This window comes from Macrotis lagotis, chromosome 2 (assembly GCF_037893015.1).
Source record: "Macrotis lagotis isolate mMagLag1 chromosome 2, bilby.v1.9.chrom.fasta, whole genome shotgun sequence".
Taxonomy (NCBI): Eukaryota; Metazoa; Chordata; class Mammalia; order Peramelemorphia; family Peramelidae; genus Macrotis; species Macrotis lagotis.
Genome location: NC_133659.1, coordinates 337202457 through 337222647, shown reverse-complemented (window position 1 = coordinate 337222647; position 20191 = coordinate 337202457). Strand labels below are relative to the sequence as shown.

General features: G+C 52.7%; 1 protein-coding gene across 3 annotated transcripts; it reads right to left on the bottom strand.

Moving 5' to 3' along the window:
• Positions 1-844: 844 nt before the first annotated feature.
• Positions 845-18161, bottom strand: MAPK11 (mitogen-activated protein kinase 11). Of its 3 annotated transcripts, none has more exons than XM_074227197.1 (12): positions 18012-18161; positions 10940-11069; positions 10786-10844; positions 10427-10538; positions 10237-10266; positions 10029-10076; positions 8883-8997; positions 7900-7971; positions 7359-7438; positions 7131-7209; positions 5329-5502; positions 845-4544 (listed from the first exon to the last, which is right to left on the bottom strand). In XM_074227197.1, exons 1-12 carry the CDS (start codon positions 18125-18127, stop codon positions 4471-4473), a joined length of 1089 nt encoding a protein of 362 aa, XP_074083298.1. In that variant the 5' UTR covers positions 18128-18161; the 3' UTR covers positions 845-4470. The 3 variants fall into 3 exon arrangements, with proteins under 3 accessions (XP_074083298.1, XP_074083297.1, XP_074083299.1); XM_074227196.1 differs by lacking the exon at positions 18012-18161 and adding an exon at positions 11354-12117; XM_074227198.1 differs by lacking the exons at positions 845-4544; positions 5329-5502; positions 18012-18161 and adding exons at positions 5509-6190; positions 11354-13456.
• Between the last annotated feature and the right edge of the window lie 2030 nt (positions 18162-20191).

The window sequence follows — 20191 nt, the reverse complement described above, 5'->3', positions numbered from 1 at the left end:
ATCATCTTGCTTAGTCACAATTCCTGCTGCATTACTCTTCTCCTAAATTACATGTGGATGCCTCGACCCCTGAGGAGGGGGGGCAAACTAGGGTTGGAGACCCACAGGTTTCCAGATCCAGTTCCTTGCCCTGATTCCTTCCCCCCTTCTCTATGCTTTCCAGATTATCTGGGGAAAACCTGGACAGGTCATTCCCTTTAACTTTGTCTCCAGTAGTATTTGGGGATCCATGAACCTGAGCATCCAGAGGATGGAGGAAGGGAGTTGGCTGGAGGAGCAAGCATGACTGTGCCCAAACTGGGCCAGAAGGATGGAGTTCTAAATTGGCATCTGTAAATTGCTGTGTCAGCATGATATTCAAGGTTCTCCACAAACTCTCTCGAAACTTCCTTTGTCTGCTGGGTCTGGCCTTTGGCCATCCTTTGGAGTCACTTTGGTTTGTCTCCAGAACACATCCACCCTCTCACCCCATCCCTTTTACCTCCCCACTGTGTCTGAGCCCTCAGAATTCAAACTGGGTCCCAACCTTCGATCTCTCTGTGGGTTATGGAATCCCAACCTCCCTTCTCTCATGATGGAATTTCCTGCCTCGAGATCCTTACTTCAACCCCCTTCTCCAGTAGAGGACAATGGGGCCCAGAGAGAGAAGGAAGGCTTCTTCCAGGCCCAGGGAGTTGGTGAGAGAGCTGCTGTTAGAAGCCAGATTTCTCCGCCTTTCTAAGCTCATTATCCATCCCTCCAGGACTGGAGGCTCAAGGAGCTCATCCCCAGGGGCTGCTTCTTGCACTCCTGGGCAGCTCACATCTTAGGAAGCTTTCCCTTCAGGTTTCAGTCAATCCACCGATCAATCCACGAGCATTTATTCACCACCTACCATGGCTGTATCAGGCACTGAGGGTACAGACACAACTAGAAAGGGTCCCTGCCCTCACAGAGCTTACACTCTAGTGGGAGAAACATCAGGCACACATATAATACAAAATATACAGAAAACCCATTGATTTGATTGTAAATATGAATTTCATGAGTTAATATTGAGTAGTTTGTCCTTACATGGACCTGTCTCTCTCTCGGGAACTGTCCCCAGGACTCCTCCCAGTTCTGCCTCCGGGGTCAAGCAGACCAGGCTAATCCTTCCTCTACCCGATACCCCTCTTAGCATTGAAAACAAGCTACAGTATCATGGCCCCTCCCAGTCTTCTCTTCTCCAGGCTAGCCACAACTAGTCCCTCCAATCCTGGCTCCCTGCTGATCACCCTCCACCTTCTCTGCCTCCTCCCTGAAATGCCCAGAACTGGACCTCAGGCTGTCCTGTCTACTGGCCCAGAGGGAGACTGATTCTTCATTTCCCAGTCCTGGACACTATGGCCTCTCCCAAAGCACCTGGCTAGGTCATGTTTGTTGATTGATAAAAGGCTTGCTGATTGATTGATTGATGGGTGGGTGTGGGGCTGTGAAGGGAGGGGAGGTATGGTAGGCTCAACTCCAGCTCCTAGGATCCCCTTACAGTAACAGGATCCTCCGGGGCAAGCCTGGGCCCCATGCCCACCGGCTTCAGCCCCCAGCCCTGGCCATTGGCCCCTGCCCCTCTGGGCCCGGCCACTCGTCCCAGAGCTCACTTTGCTGCCTGGGCTTGTTGTTGTAAGATGATTCCGGCACTGTGTCACCAGGCCTACCACACAGGCACAAGACCTGCCGATAAGGTACACATTAAAACCTCCCAGCACATGCCTCCTGCATCTGTGTTCTGGCCCAAGTCCCAGGTGTGTCCACCCTACAGGCAAAACTCCACTCAGGATCCATCCTCCTGTGGGTCATGGTGGGCTGCCCCTGATCAGGAAGTGCTCACACATGTCTATCCACACAAAGGGACTCCCTGATCCTATGCTGCCTGGGGGGCATGGTTCCGGGAAGGGAGAGGGCATTTCCTTCCCTCTTTTCTAGGGCAGCATTCTCTTCCTCCCTCTTCATCCCAGTTCTTCCCTGGATTTTTGCTCCTAAGTGAGGGCTGGAGGTGGGTGTGAGGCTGGCTGGGGAAGCAGGCCCTGGATCCTCCCCACAGGTTGGGCATGCACCTGGGAGTGGAACCTCATACAATCTCCTCCCCATTAGTGAACAGAGAGAGGGGCCAGCCCAGGCACAGGGAAGAGGGGACCCTTCCAGCCTTCAATGACCTAAGGCTTTTATTACCTCTATCACCAACCCCAAGGCAACAAGCCTGGTCACTCTCCTTCAAGGATCAGGGTCCCCTAGCTGACTTTCCTTTTCTTTGAGCTTTCGGTCCCAGGCCAGAGTTGAAGCTTGAAGTCTCCCCAGATTGGAAGCCTCCCGAGGGGAGGGCCTGCAGCTGCCATTCCTCCTCTGTGCTCCCAACCTGGAAGCACTTGGTCTGAATTTGAAAATCTCCACTCATGCCCTAGCCCCACTATGAATGAGTTAGCTAAGCAGTCAGTCCAGTTTTGGACAGCAACAAATAGAATCCTGGATATAACAAGCACCTTGACTTTCCCTCACAACTCCAAAGCTTCCTAGCTATAGAAATACAGGCAAATTGGGTCTCGGTTTCCCCAATAGAAGGAATCATTTTTTAAACCAGTTGGTGGGAGCTAGAGACAGAGGAGCTGCCCTGCCCTTTCTCAGTCTTCCTTAGGTCCAACTAGCCCCCTCTGCTGAATTATAGGTAATGACCTCATTGTGGAAGAAGAGGCTGGGACCCCAAAGCCCAAACCCAGGGAGTCTCTTTTCCTGGCTCTCAATGCCTCTCCCTCAGCACGGACATATGGAATTGACTTTTCAATCCAAGGACTCAACTGGGGAGGTAGAGGAGCACAGCCACCAAAATGATGCTCCCAGTATAAAATGGGGTGTTCCTTCTCCCACCCTGGCGGAAGTCTGAGGAGCCCACACTCCCATTTAGGCACTTGAATTACCCTCAGAAATGGGAGTTCAATCATGGCAACATGTGGTCACTGAGTCCGTGGGTGAGGGGGAACCATACGACTTCCCACAGGAGAATTGATTGGATCCGTTTTCCTTCTAAAACGTGCTTCCTTGTCACTTTTTCCTCACTGCTCCTGGTTCTGTTCCCTGGGACCAAGCAGGAGGAGGTTGTCCTTAAATCAAGTCTCCTCCAGGGTCAACATTTCCAGGTTTTTCTAAATGTCTTTGGACACCATGATTTGTAGGCCTTTTGCTAACCTTCCTGAGAATGGGCATCCAGTACTGAATTCAGAGGAGGCCTGACCAAAGCAGAGTGGGACCCTCCCTGTTCCAGGACACTGCCAGGCTTCTCTGAACCTAGGTCAAGATCTCAGTGGCTTTTTTCACAGTTCATTCACAAGGAGCTTGTGAGTCCCTGAAACCCCCAGATCTTTTTTCAGATTGATAACTGTTTCCTTTGTTCATGTGGTGGCAAAGTAGACTGGTTTTGAACCCAAGATTAGAATTTTGTTTGTTCTTTGGTAATGCTTCATCTCACTAATTTGGCCCAAAACTCGAGAGCTTGCCATGAGCTTTTCTTGGTTTTTAACATATTAGCTCTCCATGATGTTTGTGTGTGTGTGTGTGTGTATGTGTGTGTGTTCATGTGGATGGGGAATGATCACCAGCCTGAGGATCTCCAGAGATGTTTCCTCTCTGCGTCAGCTCTGATCACCCTTACAAGGAGCTGAATGTGATTCCCTTTGCCTCCTGGGCCCATGACAGGCTGCCAGGTAACATGCAGAGAGGATCCAGTTCTCCCTAAGCCTTCTCTTCTCCAGGCAGGGGACACTGGCCCAGTTCCTCCCAATGAGTATCCTCTGGCCTGGGGCCCAGGTCTCTTAGCCATCCTAGTGTTCTGCTCTGGGCTTTGTCCAACCCATCAATGTCCTTCCTAAAATGTGTGGCCTAGACTAGGTCTGAACAGGGCAAGGGGCAACAGGCCTGTCGCCTCCCTCACCCTGGAAGCCACAGGCATGCCTCCACTCCCAGCCTGCTTATTTTCATCCCCATAAATTTGTTCTTGCTCAGACAGATGTGTGCCACAGCTCCCGCGCGCCTCCCTCCATCCCCAGGTCATAGAAGATGAAGGTCTTCCTTGGGAGGCCCGGGCTGTAGCACAGAACAGTCCCATTCTCTGCTCTCTCTCTCCCTGACCCTGGCTTCAAAAAGTCTGCCAGAGGTAGATCCGGGGGGGAGGGGGATTGGATCCCGGTGCTCCAGGATTCTGCCTGCTCTCCGAGCCCCCATCCTACCCATGACTTCTATTCCTGAGCGGGGCAGAGTCCTTTGGAGGCAGTGGGCATTCTTTATCCTCATTTATCCATACACTGTCCTTGGGTCCATGGAAAGATCCCCAACCCCGACCCCAGTGAGGACCCCAGTGAGGAAGGTGACCTCTGGCTGCAGGGCCTGCTGCCTGCGAGTCTGCACTGTGCCCTCGGGGGTGGGGAGGGAAAGCTGGGCATCAGGGCTGGGCCCCCAGCCTCCTCATGGTTCAATCTCCAGGCCGTCCATTGGAAGCTCAGGGGCCTTGAAGCTGATGACTTCTTCATAGGTGAGCTCTGAGTAGACAAAAACCAATGGACAGAGGGACAAAGAGACAGGTAGACATAGTGACAAGGACACAAGGGAACAAAGGAATGAGTTTGAAGATCCCCAATCCCTGATTTTTCCCCCCACCAAGACCCCACCTCTTTGCTCAGTTCCCCTGACACAACTTCCAGCCAAAGGGCAGTGATGGCTCAGGGAGAGAGGTACATTAGCCAGTATTGGCGGACAGGGCCAATGGCCAGGTTATATTTGGAATCGAAGTAAACACTAAATTTCAATTAGCGAATAATGAAATAAAGAGGGCATTTTCCCATTGGAGACCCCAGGACCCTCCAATCTACAGACCCTTTTTTTTGAACCCCAGGTTAAGAGCTCCTCACCCCAAATGAACCCAGCCCTCCTCCCTCCCCAGGATCATGCCTGAGAAGAGTTGGGGACATCTTTCCTGTGGGAAGTGGAGCAACGTCCTCCCCTAGCTCTGAGGAAATGAACTGCTGGTCCATTAGGCAACAGCTGTCAACCAAACCCGGCCCGAAGGGGAAGCTGGGCAGGAGGGAAGCCCACCTCTCTGCCATGAGGGGACTGCTTGGATGGTTCTCCCAGCTTAAACCCTCTATTCCTATAACCAGTTTCAAGAGTTTGGGGTTTGGGAATCCAGGGATAGACCTACTGGAAATCAGGAGGCAGAAATCAGGCAAGTTAAGAAACAGGCCTTGGTAAAATCATGAGGCCCAAGAAAGATGCAGCCCTTTGGTCCCCCTGCGGTCTGGGCACCAGGATAGCCTCTCCCCTCACCCTTCCATTCCTCAATGGTCCTCTCTTTGTTCTCAATGCTCTCATCATAGGGTTCAGCCTCGGGCTCATCCTCAGGATCATGATACTGAGCAAAGTAGGGGTGTGCCAGGGCCTCCGCGGCACTGACCCGCCGGTCACTGTCCAGGACGAGCATCTTCTCCAGGAGGTCGACAGCTGGAGGCAGGAAAAGGCATCGGAAATATAGGCCAAGTAGCCAGAGGTCTGACCCTGGTTCCATGGCCCAACTCACAACTGACCTCTCTGGGACTCTGGCTCCCAATCTAGGTTATGGAGCTAAGCTTCTACCTCAGACACCACCCAGTGATGTTGTCCCTCTAATGGCCAAGTTATCGCACACGGTAGTAGCAACCTGAGTTGGCATCCCTGTTAATTATCTCCGGTGCATCCCGTTTATAGGCTTGTTCTTATAGAGCTGTTTACCCATCAGGCTGTGAGCTCCATGGCAGTGCCGAACCAGTTTAACTCTTCATAACTCCAGGGCCTAGCATAATGGCTGGCGAATAGCAGGGATTTCATCAATGTTTAGTGGCCGTGTTCCCCGGGGAGGGTACAGAATATGTCTTTTCTACTAAATGGAAATGTATGCACAGTACTTTGCAAACTTCAAAACATTACATGAATAATAAAAAGATGATTATCATCACTGCTGTTGTTATTATTACTCTGTACTTCCCTAGGGCAGATCAGGGCCCTGCATGCAGAAAGAACTTAATAAATGTTTTTTGCATGGATGAATGAATGAACTCCCCAACCCATCTCTACCTGTGGATTCTTCCTCCTCCCTCTTCCCTGCAGGATAGGAGCAGTGCTGCATGGTTTCCAGGCATTTCCTATCTCCTTCCTGCAGGGAGTAGTTAGGGAATGATCTTTTCTCAGTCTTCTCCTCTACAGATTTAATCAGCTATACCCTAATAAAATAATTTGCTTATTTTTAGCCTGGGGCAATACCATGTCTCCAGTTTCCCAATGGCTCTTTTTCTATTTCATGGAGATTATAGAAGATGATCACAATAGCTCTGAGCCCCCAGTTAGGAAAATTCCTACCAGGAGGAGGTAGAGTGGAAATGGAGAATAGGAGGAACTGAGTTAAAATCCTGACTAGGCCACTTCTCACCTGAGTGACTTAGGGCAAGTCCCTTCACCTCTCTGGACCTCAGGCTTTTTCATCTGAAGAATGTGTAGACTGGGCTAAATGGCATCTTCTACCTCTATGAGCTTCAGTCTCCACCTTTCTTTGGGGGCCAGCTCAGGTGTCCCCTCTTCCTTAGAGCCTTTTCTACTAATCCCAACTGAAAATAAGTTTTCATGTTCCTTACCATACTTTGAGGGGCTAGTCCACTTCCTTTGCACATACGTCACCCTCCCTTAAGGAGAAGCTCGCAAATTTGTGGGGTCCTCACTTATCTCCTTACAGCCAAGTTATTGGGGAATTTGTCCCTTCCCCAGCTCGAATGTAAACTTCTCCAGGACAGAGCCCAAGTTCTCTACTCTCTCTCTCTCTCTCTCTCTCTCTCTCTATCTATCTATCTATCTCCTGTACCAAGGAGGGGCCCATTAAACAAGAACTTAATATGTGTTTGCTTCATGGAATCAAATTTTTCTTTCCAACTATAAGGAGGAGAATGGAGCTTTTACCCTGTCTCTATTATCCTTGGCACCCACCTTCCCCTTCACATCCTGGTGCCCTGTCCTCTAATTACCCTTTGATGCTCCCCACTTTCGCCTTGAACCCCTGCTCTCTCTCTTCCCATCAACCTCCCTAGCCCATCTCTCCTCCTTACCAAGGGGATTGGCTCCTCGGAAGATGCTTCTCAGGTCCTTCTGGGGCATGTGGGGAAGGGACTCGATGTATTTTCGGGCCTGGGGAGGGTGGAGGCAAGGGGATCTTAATGACACTGGGCAACTGGGGAGGGGAGGAAGGAGGAAAGGGGAGAAGGGAAGAACTAGGAATGAGCGAGAAGCAGAAGGATGTGGAGAGGGTAAGGAGAGAGCCTAGCTGGGCCACTCACGTGTTCTGATGAGATCTTCTTCAGTAGCTCAGAGCTAGGGGTCCCAACCACCTCCATGATCCGTTTGAGTTGGTCAATGTCTGCCCAGCTCAGGAAAATCAGAGTCAGCTCTACCTGCCCCCCACCCCCACCCCAGGGTCCCCGAGCTCCTGCCCAGAGGAAAATATCACAGTATTAACACTAAGCCTAATCGAACAATCGAGAAAGCACTATATAATGAGTAGAGATTTGGCCTGGTGGGGCAGAAGTGGGTTCAGAGCCTCTGCCACAGGCTCCCTGGGGGACTCGGGGATTTAGGCAACAGACTTTTAGATTGTAGAAAAGGGAGCAGACAGTGGGAGAATCATTGCTCTCATTTTCCAGATGAGGAAACTGAAATTTATGGTGGGAAAGTGACTTGTGAGAGAGCATCCAAGTCACTTCCAATCCAGGTTTACTGACTTCAAATCCAATGGAAAGGAAAGGGCATGGGCTCCCAGGCCTCATCCTGACCCCCACCCTTCTCTCCACTGTGTCTGCTCGTACTTCCGTCCAAGGATACAGTCATTTCCAGGGAACAGGGCCTTTCCCTTCAAGAGCTCCGCCATGATGCAGCCCACAGACCATATGTCCACTGGGAGAGAGAGAGAAGGCGGGGAGAGAGAGGGGGAGGGGGAGCTCAGTCTGACCAGAAGCCCACCCTGCCTATTCTAGATTAGCTCGACTTTCTGATGACAGCGGGCAGGGCCCGGGTTTCTCTCCTCCCCACTCATTTACTGATTACTTCTTGCTGACATTTGGGGCTTGTTTTTTTGAAATCTCCAATACTGCCGCTTCTCTCTGTCTCTCTCGTGTCCTCAACATCCCATGCAGCCCATAACTGAGCAGCAGACCTTTTCAATAACTTCCCAACCCCCAGGGAAGGTGGGAGCCAAACCTTTAGCAACCTAAGCCATAGGGCAACCCTCCTTTAGCCAAGCTCTGGAAGAGGCATGGGAGAAGATGACTATTTCCAGAATGGAAATCAGAATTGGTTGCAGAAAGGCCTGCTCAGCTCCCTCTCTCCCCTGGCTTCATCTCCACCTGGGTAAGTCTTCCCAGGGAAGGGGTACTTCCCAGAGCATCATCCCCTGGGCTCTCATCCCAGGAGAATGTCCAAGTTCACTGGAAGGTCAAACATTTGTTTGGGTTATCCGGTGCACCCTGCCTGCCCTCTGGATGGGGGTGGGCTTGAGCATTTTGTGGCCATCATGCTGTCTTGGTACTGTGGACAGAGCTGGTCTTTGAGCCAGAAAGACCTTCCAGTTCATTCTATAACCCTTAACCTCTCAATGTATAGGGCAACTCTGAGAATATTAATTGAAGAGAAAGTGTTAATCTACCTTGAGAGAGGGACTTTCCTCATCTGGGAGATCCCTGGAGCAGAGGTCTGGCCCCTAGTCCTATTTTGCTGCCACCAGACCCAGCAGGCCACTTAATTATCTGCTGCCTGGGTTTGCTTCCTTCTCTCTTATTCTCATCACATGAAAAACTGCCTCGACTTACCTGTCTGGTTGTAATGCATCCAGTTGAGCATGATCTCAGGGGCACGATACCACCGTGTGGCAACATAGCCAGTCATTTCATCATCTGTCTGGCGTGCCAGCCCAAAGTCCAAGATCTGAAAAGTCACAACCATAGCTGAGTCCTTCAAAGCTGGAGAAGAAAAATCTGGCCCTGCCCAGAGGAGCCCCTGGTCTGAGAAGACCCACAAGACACCACAATTCAGGATAGACAATGACCAGAAATGCTGAGGAGATGCCAGCTGATCAATGGGAATAATTCAGGAAAATTGAAAATCTGAGGGAAGGACTGAAGGGCAAGCCCCCAAGGGCCTTACAGCCCAAGGAGCGCAAGGAGCAGGAGGAAGGAGTTCACCTTCCCGCTCTCCTGATGGCTCAGCATTCTCTGATTCCACCCAGCTACTTCTTATCTCAGCTAACTTGGATAATCCCCAAAGGTCATTGGACCAGCAAGTGACACAGCCAGATCCCAGTCCATCCCTCTTTGTTTACCTTGTAAACACTGGGGTTCTTTCCCTCAACATAAATGGGGCACAAATGTAACCAGCACTGGGCTAAGGGAAAATGAATAAATTAGCTCCCATATCTATTCTTTTTTTTTTTTTTGGTTTTTGTAAGGCAACAGAGTTAAGTGACTTGCCCAAGGTCATACAGTTAAGAAATTAAGTGTTTGAGGTCACATTTGAACTCAGGTCCTCCTGACTCCAGGGCCAGTGCTCTATCCATTGTACCACCTAGCTGCCTCCCATAACTATTCTTAGGTCTAACTGGTAGGGAGGTGAAAGGCAAATCTACTTTCTGGCATTGGCCAAAGACCTTTGAGAGAGATTCTCACCATTTAACCAGGCCAAGGACCTCTAAGAAATAAAGCCTTAATGGATGCTAAGGCAGAAACCCAGTCTATTCAGCAGGAGTCCTGGCTGTAGGGGCACAAGTGGGAGCTGGGACTGGGTTCTGCCTTCTGTTCTTTCTCTCAGCCTGGGTTCCCCTCACCAATGGCTAAATCCACCCTTGGAGGCCAGACACCAAGGGTCTAGGGCAGGACTCGGAGTAGGGAGGAACGAGAAGCCGCTAAGGACTGAGCTCTATCCTAGCCCTCCCTCCCCGGCCTAGGCCGTGCCAACCTCACCCTCAGCTCGCAGTCCTCATTCACAGCCAGGTTACTGGGTTTCAGGTCCTGTTGGCATGACAGCAACCCCAGATGAGTTTTCTTTCCTGAGACACAGCCCACTGGACCCCAAAGCACTGTTTGCCCAACATTGCGTTCTTCCTCCCTCACTTCTATCCTCCTCCCCGCTTCCCCTTCTGGAGGCCCAAAGCCCCCTAGTCATACTCACTCTGTGGATGATTCCGGCCGAGTGGATGTACTGAGGGATGCAAGAGAGATAGGAAGGTGAGCCATCAGCAGGGCTTGGCTTAGTGACCCACTCTGTGGCTTATCCAGCCCCAGGAGGGATCTAGTCCCAGGGTCAGGGATACATCAGACACTGGGACTGGGGGAGTTCAGGGGCCTGCTCCTTCTCTCACCTTCAGCCCTCGCAGCAGCTGGTATGCTAGGAACTGAATGTGTTCATCCGTTAGCTTCTGGCACCTGACGATGTTGTTCAGGTCAGCCCCCATCAAGGTGGTCACGAGGTACCTGGAGGGAAGACCCAGGGATGGGGGGGGGACAGGAATCAGGAACCAAGGAGAGGGTCCAGTGGTGATCAGGAGACAGATCATGGATGGAGGGCCCAGACGGGGGGACCCTGGGATAGGGAGGGCTCCAGGAGGGATTGGCAGGCCCCTCACTAACAACAGAGGCAGAGCCACAGCCTCAGGCTACTGGACTATCTCCCCATCTCAGCCCTGGACCTTGGGCAGGAGCATCCCCAGACCTCACTCACACTTCATTGAAGTTTTCTATGGATGTGGCTGGCGTGAAGACATCTAGTAGGCCAATGACCTGGGCAGAGACAGGGTGCTTCCAGTCAGGGGCCTCCAAAACCCAGCAGACCTCCCCTCCTCCTCCCTCAGGATCCCAGCCCCAAAGCTCCTCACATTTTCATGTTTCATGTGTTTGAGCAGCCGCAGCTCCCGATATGTCCGTCGGGCATGCACCAGTGACTGGAATGGCCGGGACAGTTTCTTCACAGCTACTTTCTGCCGAGTTCGAGTGTCATAGGCCGAGCTGTAAGACAGACCCAGGGATGGGGATAGGTTAGAAGAATGGCGGGGGGTGAAGCAGGAACCAGATCTGGGTTCTGGGATTTCCTGTTCTCCTGCCCCCCTCTGCATTCAGGCAGGGAGACCAGGCAAGAGGACAATGAACAGCGGGACAGGGAAGGGAAGACAGGCAAGATCTAACCCCAGGAATGGGGCAAGAAAAGAAAGCAGAGCCCCATACAGAAATGGGGTTGTGGACAAGAGAAGCAGGAAAAGAAGGAGCATGAGGCTCATCTGGCTGGAGCCAACCTGTCCAGGGCCAGCTGTTTCTTCTCTCCTATCCTTTCCCCAAGGCCCTGGGCAGTGGGGGGGCAGGTATGCCCCAACGCCTTCCTCCTACTGGCAGTATCCTTGAGCTCCGCTCTAAGAGATCTTTGAGGCTGCGGCCTGGACAGGTAGCCCAAATGGGAAATGCTGGAGGAAGAATTTGCATTCACATCTTCTGGATTCCACATCCACCCTGTATCCACTTCTCCCACTGCAGCATAAGCGTCACCTGCCAACTTGCAGAAATTCCCTCTGCCATCATCAGTCAGCTGCTGCTTTTCTATATTTCTTTCAAATTGGTCTTGGTCCAGCTCTCACCATTGTCCCCTGCCTGCCTCCCGTGGCTCAGCTCACAGTCTCTCAACCCACTCCCTACCTTCGTGCTCATGACTCTGGCCTCAGTCCGTCAACCTCCTGACCTCCTTTAACCTCCTCCACCTTCACTCTACCTCAGATTTGACCGTTACCCTGACTCTGGCCCTTTCTCATAAATGTTCTACCTCCATGGAGCAGCTCAGAGGTGCAGTGGATAGAGCACTGGCCTTGGAGTCAGCAGAACGAGGGTTAGAATCCAGCCTCAGATACTTGCCACTTTCTAGGTATGTGACCTTGGCCAATTCACTTCACTCTGACTTCCTCACATCCAGGCCCATCTCCAGTCATCCTGATTTCTATCTGGCCTCTGGCCCCAGATGGTTTGGAGGAGAAAATGAGACTGGGGACTTAGTACAGCCCCCCCCCCCCCACTCAAACCCAATTCTTGTGCTTGTCATGGCATCAGCTCCCCGATGTCATGGTCTTCTTTGAGAATGAGGGACAAACATCATCTGCTTCCATGGTCCATTGTTCTGATTACAACTCTCTTTCTCTCCATCTCTTCTTCAGCCTCACTCTACCTGAATCTAATCTTTGTCCATCAGCTCAAGCCAGCACCATCAATCATCCTTGAATTCCTGGCTCTCTCCTTAGTCATACCTCGCCAAACCCCTGTCCTTGGGTACTGCCACCATCTGCCTTTTTCATTCCTACTAATTTACTTCGGAATGCTATTAGGAGCATTAAGATCACTATTGCCCAGTGAGCTTTTCCTTCTGCCCCAAATGACTTTATCCCACTCTCTACAGTGATTACTGTAAACCTTCTCTTCTCCCCTCAGAGCCATGCCTTCAGCCCTCTTGCCTCCCTCTTAGCAGAGGCTTTCACTTCCTATTTTATTGTGAAAACAGAAGCCATTTCTTCTGAGCTCCCTCTTTTCACTTCCATCACATCTCCAAACCCCTCTACACGAGCCCCAATTCTCTTCTCCATGATACCAGTCTCTGATGAAGGGGGAGTCCTCGTCCAGGCCGGCTTTACTTGTCTCTTTGATTCCATCCATCCCATTCCCAAGTTAGCCTTCCCTCACTTATCTTTAATCTCTCATTATCTGCTGTTTCTCTCTTCCATCCTCATCCATTTCCTGACCCTTACTGGACCACAGCATCATCTCCTTTTGGGGGCACGGATGGGAACAAATGGTCACTAAGCATTCTTCCAACTCTGATTCTAGAATTCATCCATTTTCCCCAAGCCCATCTCACCCCCATTTTCCCTACTTCTGTAGGGACCATTATTCCTCCAATTTCCCAGGTTCCCAACCTCTGCACCATCCGTGACTTTCCATCTTCCTCAATCCTCATAACTGATCAGTTATGAAATGTTGTCAGATCTCACCTCCATAAGACCTCTCTCATCCATTACCTTTTCCCCACTTAGAGGACCACCACCCTCATTCAAATCCATATTACCCTGCTCTTGGGCTATGGTGATACTTTCCTAATTAGTCTCCCTACTTCCATTCTCTCTTTCCAATTCCACACAACCATAAGTTGGTATTCCTAACACATGGATCTGACAGTGCTCCCTTACTGAACAATTTTCAATGGCTCCCTATTACTTCTAGGATCAAGTACAAAATCCTCAGCCTGGCATTCAATGACCCTCTCTGCTCTGCATCTACACCCCTTTCCACTCTCACTAGCCTCACCTTGTACATGCCAAACCAGCTCTTTTTCCTACGCCTTTGCACAAGTGGTTTCCTGTATTTCCCATCCTCATCTGGAATCCACTCCCTCCTCACCTCCATCGCGGAGCTCCCCTGGGAGGCCATGCCTGATCCTCCCCTACCTCCCACCTCCCACCCCAGGCCAGAACACAGGCTCCTTCTTGAAATGATTTTGCATAAACTCAGGACCTGCTACTTGTCCAAATGGGTTCAGTCTGCAGCAGAACATAAACCCCTCGAGGGCAGGGACAGTGATGTGTTTGTTTATCCCCAGGGTTCTACCCAAGTAGGTGCTCAATGGATGAACTGCCTTTAAACTGGATCTCTACCGAGCTTTTCACAACCACCTTGAGAGGATGATATTGAAAATGCTACGATTCCCATTTTATCAAAGAGGAAACTGAGTTTAGGTTTCCTCAAGGTCACCCAGCTAATGAATTTACAGCTGAGATTCTAACCCGAGTCTTCCAAGAACAAGGTCAGTGCTCTGGGGTCTATCGGCTAACTTTGGAAACAGAGTTGGCCTCAGTTTCCCTTCCTCATAGCCTCAGCCAACCTCTGAGACTTGGATATCATCTAGCCGTTAGGATGGCCCAGCTCCAGGGTGCTCCGGTTCCTTCCTCCCTTGACCTCCTGGTCCTGAGAGAGGAAGGTAGTATTGGATCAAGGACATAATCCCAGTAATCATCGACTGGGAGCTCCCTAGGATGGAGCACTTGGCTGACCTGCTGGGGTACAGATGGGGGATGGGTAAACAGTTGACATGGCCGGATCTGTCACAGACCTGCTTCGGCTTTGTCATCGATTCTACTTTTCATTTGGGTCTTATTATACTCAAGCTCAAGGGAAGAGGCCATTTAATTTCTGACCCTGGGGACCAGCAGTAATTGTTGGAGCCAGACAGTCTGGCAGGTACTAAGGACTCACAGACACACCTGAGCTCAGCCAAGGACCTCAGCGTCACTCACCCTACTAGCTCAGCCACTCAATGACCAACTTTCCTCTGTCCAGAGCCCTAGGTGCTGATGGCAGAGAGGCTGATCCAACAAGAACCCTGACCTTGGGACCCAGAGAAGCCCGAGTCTGCGGCTGCTGCTTTCAGTTCCCCCCAGACTGCATGATCTGGGGCTGCTCTTCTCTGTCCTCCCACCCCCACCTAGGCTGCAGAGTCTGTGGCAGCTGCTGCTTGCTCTCAGGCCCCCCGGACTGCAGGATGTGGGGCTGCTATTCTCTGTTTCCCCACCCAGGTTTCAGAGTCCTGGGGCTGTCTCTTCTATCCCTGCAGGTTGGGAGCTCCCTGAAGGTAGGCTCCTCCACTGAGCCCCAAACTTTGGCCTCTTGGAGAACAAGGGGGTCTTAGCTGGAATCCAGTCAAATTTAGTTGGGCAGGAAATGATCCGGAGGAGAGAGAAGATAGAAGGGAGAGAGTCGAAGTGCTCGGTAGGGATTCAGAGAGGCGGTTCCACATTGAATCAGTGATCTCACCCTTCTCTGGTGACTGGGGCTCAGATCAGGGTCAAGTCAGCCATGGACAGGGCCTCAACAGGCCCCTTTGGTGCATGGTCCAAGCTAGGAGGTGGGGTAGCAAACGAGGCAAGGGGTCTGAGCCAGGACAATGAGGGGAAGTAGAGGAAACGGGGCCAGGAAAGTCACTTCCTGATTGTAGGCAAGACCCAAGAGGCAGGAAGGGAGTTTCTTGTTACAAAAAAAGTTCAGAGCTCCAGGACTGGAACAAGCCAGCGGATCTCTCCAAGACTGGGAACAGCCTGCCTCTCACTAAGCTTCCAAAGAGACCCACAGTGGTTGGGCAGAGTCCCTAAACTCGGACTATTTGAGATAACCACCACACACTTCAGGCTGGGCTAGTCCCATGGCCTGGGAGATATCAGCATCTGGGAGTCCCCCTGAGACCACCAACTAACCATGCCCCCAATGGAGCTGAGTCTCTTCTCTCCAAAGCTGCCCTATATCCCTCCCAGCTTGCTTTGGCTGCTGGTTAACATTCTTTCTGAGTCCCTGACATGGGACTCAGAAATAGTCTGAACAGTACAGGGGACAGTGCCACCAGCACCTTCCTACTCCTGGACATCCCGCCTCTCTTACCACAGTCCAACAATGAGTGCCATTTTTGGCTTTCAGATCACGGAACTAACTCATAGAAAAGACACTGAATTTGGTCAGGGGGCTGAGTTCAAATTTCAACTCTGCTGCATGTAACATGTATAACTCAAGTCATTTCTCCTTTGGGTCTCAGTTTCCCCATCTATAAAATAAGGAGGTTGGACTAGATGATCACTAGAAAATCCATTCCTGGTGGGAATCTTAGCACTTGAAGGCCTCATATCTTTTTTTTTTTTTTTTTAACAGAAATTGCTCTCTAGGCCACAGCTCATCTTTTGAATCCTAGCCTAAGATTTCACATTTTTCCCTCTTGGATTCCCTCTTATTAGTTTCAGCCCATCGCTAACCTGACAAGACCATTTTAGATCTCTTCTCTGTGGCATTGTTAGCCTCTGCTCACTTCACAGAAGCAGGCCTATTAGGAGTTCCCCAAATCATCAGTGAAAATGTCAAAAAGCAAAGGACTATTGGATATTTTGAATGTTGGACATAGGCAGAGCCTTGGGGCACTCTGGTTTTCACCTCCTTGGGAGGGCAGGGACCATTCATCACTGCCACTTGGGAGGATTTTGAATCTCTCCCGGCTGCCTTCCTCCACTGAGCCCACAGAGAACCTGTGCAGTCCTGGGCTGAAATACAAGAATTCACTTTCTCTGCCACTGCCTTGGTCTGTGAAGTGGAACAAGCCAGGCAGGGCCAGAAATGAGGTCTGGCTGGCCAGCCCTGCTCTGGTGAGCATATCTTCCCTTTGAAGTGGCCTCATGTCGACCTGCAGCTGCCTCGTTCATCCACCTACAGCGTGGGCTGAATGATGTGACTTCCCTGCATGAAAAAACTTTGATAGTTCCCCAGGACCCACAGGAGAAAATGTCTACCCTTTTAGCCAGATTCTAGGTCTTCTGCCTCTAGCTGGTTTCTCCTTCTTCCCCTGACTCTAGATGTTCCAGCTTTCAAAGCAGACTCCCCAGACCAGTTTCTTTCTCCACACCTTTACACCCCCTGTGCCAGGTATCCCCTCCCTCCTGCCTAACCCCTTCTCTCTACCTGCAACACATCCATTCTTCAAGGTCCATTGAGACTTCTCTGGAGACCTTTCCCTGAATCTCCTCACCCAGCCCAGAGCCAGTGCCTGGCCCTTCTTATGGTCTCTGATGCCCATCTGGTACAGTGTGCCCAGAGCCCTGACTGGAGAGTCCTAGTCACACTGGCTGTATGAGCTTGGTCATCTTCCTTGCCCTCTGACCGAGCAGCTCTCTGTGGCCCCTTTCTACTTGAGTGGTCTGGGCCGCAGAGCCCCCTTGAGAAGGGAAGCTCCTTGGAGGTAGGTCTAGAGCCTCTTTCAGTGCTCTCTCCAGAGACCGGCACACAGTAGGGACTCAGTGATCATCCCCAGAAGTTGGACAAGAGACCTCTGCAGAGGAGGCCTGCCTCCTCTCAGGAACTGGGGAAGTGCCCAGAGACCTCTCTTTCTTCCCAGAAGTCCCTTCCTCCTGCTCCACTGTTTGGCTACAGCTGTTACCACAGTGAGTCTGCAAAGCCTGAGCCTGCCCAGAGCCAAGGTGGGGCCCCGTGTACCCCTGAGCCTCAGTCACCCACCCCTCACCAGGAGTTCCTCTCTCTCCTGCTTCTGGCCCTCCCACCCATGTGGAACTGCCTGCTCCCTGATCAAGGCGGGGGGCTCCTCTGCGTCTCAGCTTGGATTCTCCCTTGTCCCTGGCTCCCCCTCATGAATGACGCCTTCCAGAAAGGAGACTCCCACAGTGCTGCATCTGCCACCCCAAAGGGGGACTCCCACAGAAGCCGATCTGTCCCCAGAAGGGGGAGCCCCTGGGGCTGTGTCTATACCTCAAAATGAGAACTCCTCCAGGGCATGACTGCCTTCCGGAAGAGGGAGCCCCCAGTTGGGAGCACCCCACCCCCCCCACCTCTGACCTGGGCTTCCCTGAGACCAGGCCTTGGCCCTCCACCCTGAGGCCTTCTCTCAGATTCCCTCATGGTCCCAAGGGACTGGGGTCAGCATGCATGTGGCTGATGGGGGGGTCAAAAGAGCAGACACCAGGGAGCTCCATCCTCCCCCCATTGTCTAGAGCTCCCAGCAGGCCCCGGGGAGTCAGAATGAGCCGGGACAGACAGACAGACAGACAGACCTCAGGCGGGCGAGTCACCCAGTATGTATCCCAGCCTCCTCCTCCGCCCCCCAGGGAAGGGATGCTGCCCAGCACTGGCCAGGGACCCAGCCCGCCCGCCCCGCCCAGCGGCGGCTCCTGGGGGGTGAGGGGCAATGGGGGGCTCTGCAAGCCCAGCAGCCCCTTCCTCTCCAGGATGCAGGGGGGCGGGGGAGAGAACTTCCATTCAGCCCCTCTCTCCTTCATTCATCCAGTCTGGGAGGGGCAGGGCGGGGCCGGGAGGCGCCCCCCGGCCCCCGGCCCAGCTGCTCCCGGCCCCGCTCCCCGCCCCCCCCCCCCCCCCCCGTACCAGACGGAGCCGTAGGCCCCCGAGCCCACGGGGGTCAGGCTCTGGAAGCGCTCGGGGACCTCCCACAGCGTCTTGTTCAGCTCCTGCCGGTAGAAGCCTCCGCCCGGGCCCGACATGGCCCGGGCCTGGGGGGCCCAGCTGGCCTGGGGCGGGGGCCCCGGCCCGGGCCCCGGCTCCGCCGCCGATCGCTCCAGCAGCCTGCTCGGCCGGCTCCGCCCGCCCGCCCGGCCCGGCAGTCAGAGCTCCGGAGCGGCCCGGGGCCCCGGGGGGCGGCCCGGGGGCGGGGGCACCGCCGCGGTTGGACGGGAGCCCCGGCCCCGCCTCCCGGCCCCACCCTCCCCGCCGCCGCCCAGCCCCGGGCCGGATGCCCCCCTCCCCGCCGGGGGGTCCGCTCGGACCCAGGCCCTCTGGCCAGTCGCCCCGCTGCTCCCCCCAGCCCGAGCCCGGAGCTCCCTTGCTGCCGCCCTCCGGCTCCCGACCCCCCCCCCACACTGCCCGGCGCCCCTGGGTGGCCCCGCTGCCCCCTCCGGGTTCTCTGCTCCCACCCGAGCCCGGGCCCGGACAGCCAGCGCCTTCCTACTGTGCGCAGACACACTGTGCCCCAGGGAGAGGGAGCCACCATCAGGCCGCCTGAGGCCCGGGGGGGCAGAGTCCGTGCCAGCCATCACACCCCCAAGATCTCTACTGGGCAAAGTGCCGGCCCTGGGGACTGGCGGGTGGAAAGAGGGCTGGATTGCCTGCTTGGGAGTCTCCTTTAATAATCCGTGAGACCTTGGCTAAGTCTCTGGGCTTTCCAGCTCTAAATCCGAGAGCTGCTTAGAGACAGATTCATGTCGGTTTGATCTGGGCGGGGCCATTGGGGTTAAGGGACCTGGCGGGCCATGCAGCTAGGGAGAGTTAAATATGGGAGGCTGGATTTGAACTCATGTCTTGATGACTCCAGGACCACCGCCCTATCTGCTGCACTACCACCTAGCTGCCCCTACTCAATTATTCTTTTCATAGTCATTTATGAAATGCAATGAGTGTCCGAGGCAGGATTTGAATTCAGGTCTTCCTGATTCCTCTTTCCTGTACCACCCACTTACTAGGACTTGTCTTTTCAACAATTTGAGGGTTCATCAGTCTGAGACACCCTTGTGGGACTAGAGTCACCCACTGATACTGAGATCACCGGAAGGGGGAAGAGGAAGGGCCCATCGGCCGTCCATAAGAGAGCCGGCCGTGGAATGAAGAGAGAGGCTTCCCTGGCAAATGGAGAAGAGTGAAACCTGAGGACCCAGGGGAGCAGCCCACCCACAGGGAAGCTGCCCCCAAGAGGAAGCTGTGGGACATTCCTAGGAAGGGAGAAAAGTCTTCCAAGACAGACATTGCAGGAGTTATAAGCAACGTTGACTCCATTCTCTACCTGCGTACCCCACTAACACCGGAGTTTGTGATGCATGCATTTGGGGGACAGTGTGTTTCAAGTTCACCTTGGGAGGTCTTTGGTGGGGACCCATTCTTTTTTTGTAGATTAAAGGGCTACCACCCATCACCTCACCAGCTTCTTGACAACCCAGCTCTCTTTTCCATGCCATCTTGGTAAACGACTTTGCTAAAAATCACTTGTACCTACTGGCTGACTTTTATTCATTTGTTTATTTGAGGCAATGGGGTTAAGTGACTTGCCCAAGGTCACACAGCTAGACAATTATTAATTGTCTGAGATTCGATTTGAACTCAGGTCCTCCTGATTCCTGGGCCAGTGCTCTATCCACTTCACTCTCTAGCTGTCCTGGCTGATTGTTAATGGGAAGGACACAGAAAGGGTCATGAACTACATAATACTAATGCTGTGGGTACCCAGGAAAAGGACACAAAAACAAACATATCTATAGCGGCTCTTTTGGGTGATAGCTAACAACTGGAAACAAAGGGATGTGTCCTTGATTTGGGGAATGGCAACCAAATTGTAGCGAAGGAGAGTCATTGAACACTTTTGTGCCATAAGAAATGGTCAAGGTGAATTCAGAGAAATCTGAGAAGACTTGTATGAACTGATGCAGAGTGAAGTGAGCAGAATCAGGAGAACAATCAATACAATAACAAGGCTAACAAAACAGGTGAAAAGAACTCTGAGCAAGACATGCTTGGGGGCAGCTAGGTGGCAAAATGGATAGAGTAAGGGCCCTAAAGGC